Genomic DNA, 1024 nt, shown 5'->3' with positions numbered 1-1024 from the left:
GGGGAGGAACCCCCTCCTTGGGCCACCTTGAATCACTGGCCAGCTGGGGTCAGTGGGGTGTGCTGGCTGTGCTCACAAACAGCCCACAGTGAAGTGATACTCAGTCTGGATGCCGAGGACACAGTAGGTGCCTGTGGTACAAAAGCCTGGCTGCCTCATGTGCTGGCCACAGTGACCCAGCCTCCCGTATTCCTCCCAGAAGCCCAGGAGACCCTTCTATCAGCAACATGGAGAGCTGGGGGCGGGGGAGCTGAGGGACACACTGCTGGCCTGCCCCTCAGCCTGGCTAGCGGGTGGGCCGGGGATGCAGTTACTTACACTGGGGTCCATCTTGCTAATGGCGTCTTGGAGCATCTGCACGTCCTTCACGTCGAAGCATTTCTGGAGTTCCTGTGGAGGCAGAGGGGCTGAGGTCAGGGCTTGGGCCCCTGGGACTCCGCAAGTCCTGCCTGCCTGGGGCTGGGGCTCCGCACCTCAGGGAGAGACTCGTAGACTTCCACGGGGTCCAGGCCACCAGGGCCAAGCCGCTTCTTGCGTTCCTCCTCCTCGTACTCCTTCATGGCCTTCTCGATGCGCAGCTTGGCGCGGCCCCGCACGCGCTCCTTGAAGGCCTCCAGCTCATCGTTGAAACCCTCCATGTACTGGCGGTCGGCTGTCTGTGGGGAGCAGGAGGCAAGAGGGGTTTGCCAGGCAGGACTGAGGGATCCAAGACCCTCCTGTGCCAGTCCTCAGAGACACCCTGGGGCTGAGCCTCTTCTCTATTCCATCTAGTCTCCGCCTCTAAGCTCAGACTGTACCACCTACACAGGCTACCTCGAAGGTACTGCGGGTCGGTTCCAGACCACCGCAAGCAAGTAAACATCGCAATAAAGCAAGTCACACGAATATCTGGTTCCTCAGTGCACATGAAAGTTATGTTTACAATATACTGTAGTCTAAGTATGCAATAGCATTATGTCTAAAAAATGTACCTACCTTAATTAAAAGATACTTTATTGCTAAAAAATGCTAACCATCATCTGAG

General features: G+C 56.8%; 1 protein-coding gene across 1 annotated transcript; it reads right to left on the bottom strand.

Moving 5' to 3' along the window:
• Nucleotides 1-204: 204 nt before the first annotated feature.
• LOC102242285 (hsp90 co-chaperone Cdc37-like) lies at nucleotides 205-695 on the bottom strand. Its single transcript, XM_005852895.2, has 2 exons — nucleotides 474-695; nucleotides 205-390 (listed from the first exon to the last, which is right to left on the bottom strand). Exons 1-2 carry the CDS (start codon nucleotides 636-638, stop codon nucleotides 220-222), a joined length of 336 nt encoding a protein of 111 aa, XP_005852957.1. The 5' UTR covers nucleotides 639-695; the 3' UTR covers nucleotides 205-219.
• Between the last annotated feature and the right edge of the window lie 329 nt (nucleotides 696-1024).

The sequence above is a fragment of the Myotis brandtii genome, unplaced genomic scaffold (genome assembly GCF_000412655.1).
Source record: "Myotis brandtii unplaced genomic scaffold, ASM41265v1 C42044556, whole genome shotgun sequence".
In the NCBI taxonomy this organism is placed as follows: Eukaryota; Metazoa; Chordata; class Mammalia; order Chiroptera; family Vespertilionidae; genus Myotis; species Myotis brandtii.
Note: the sequence above shows the minus strand (reverse complement) of the source record. Positions and strands in the feature narration are given on the sequence as shown.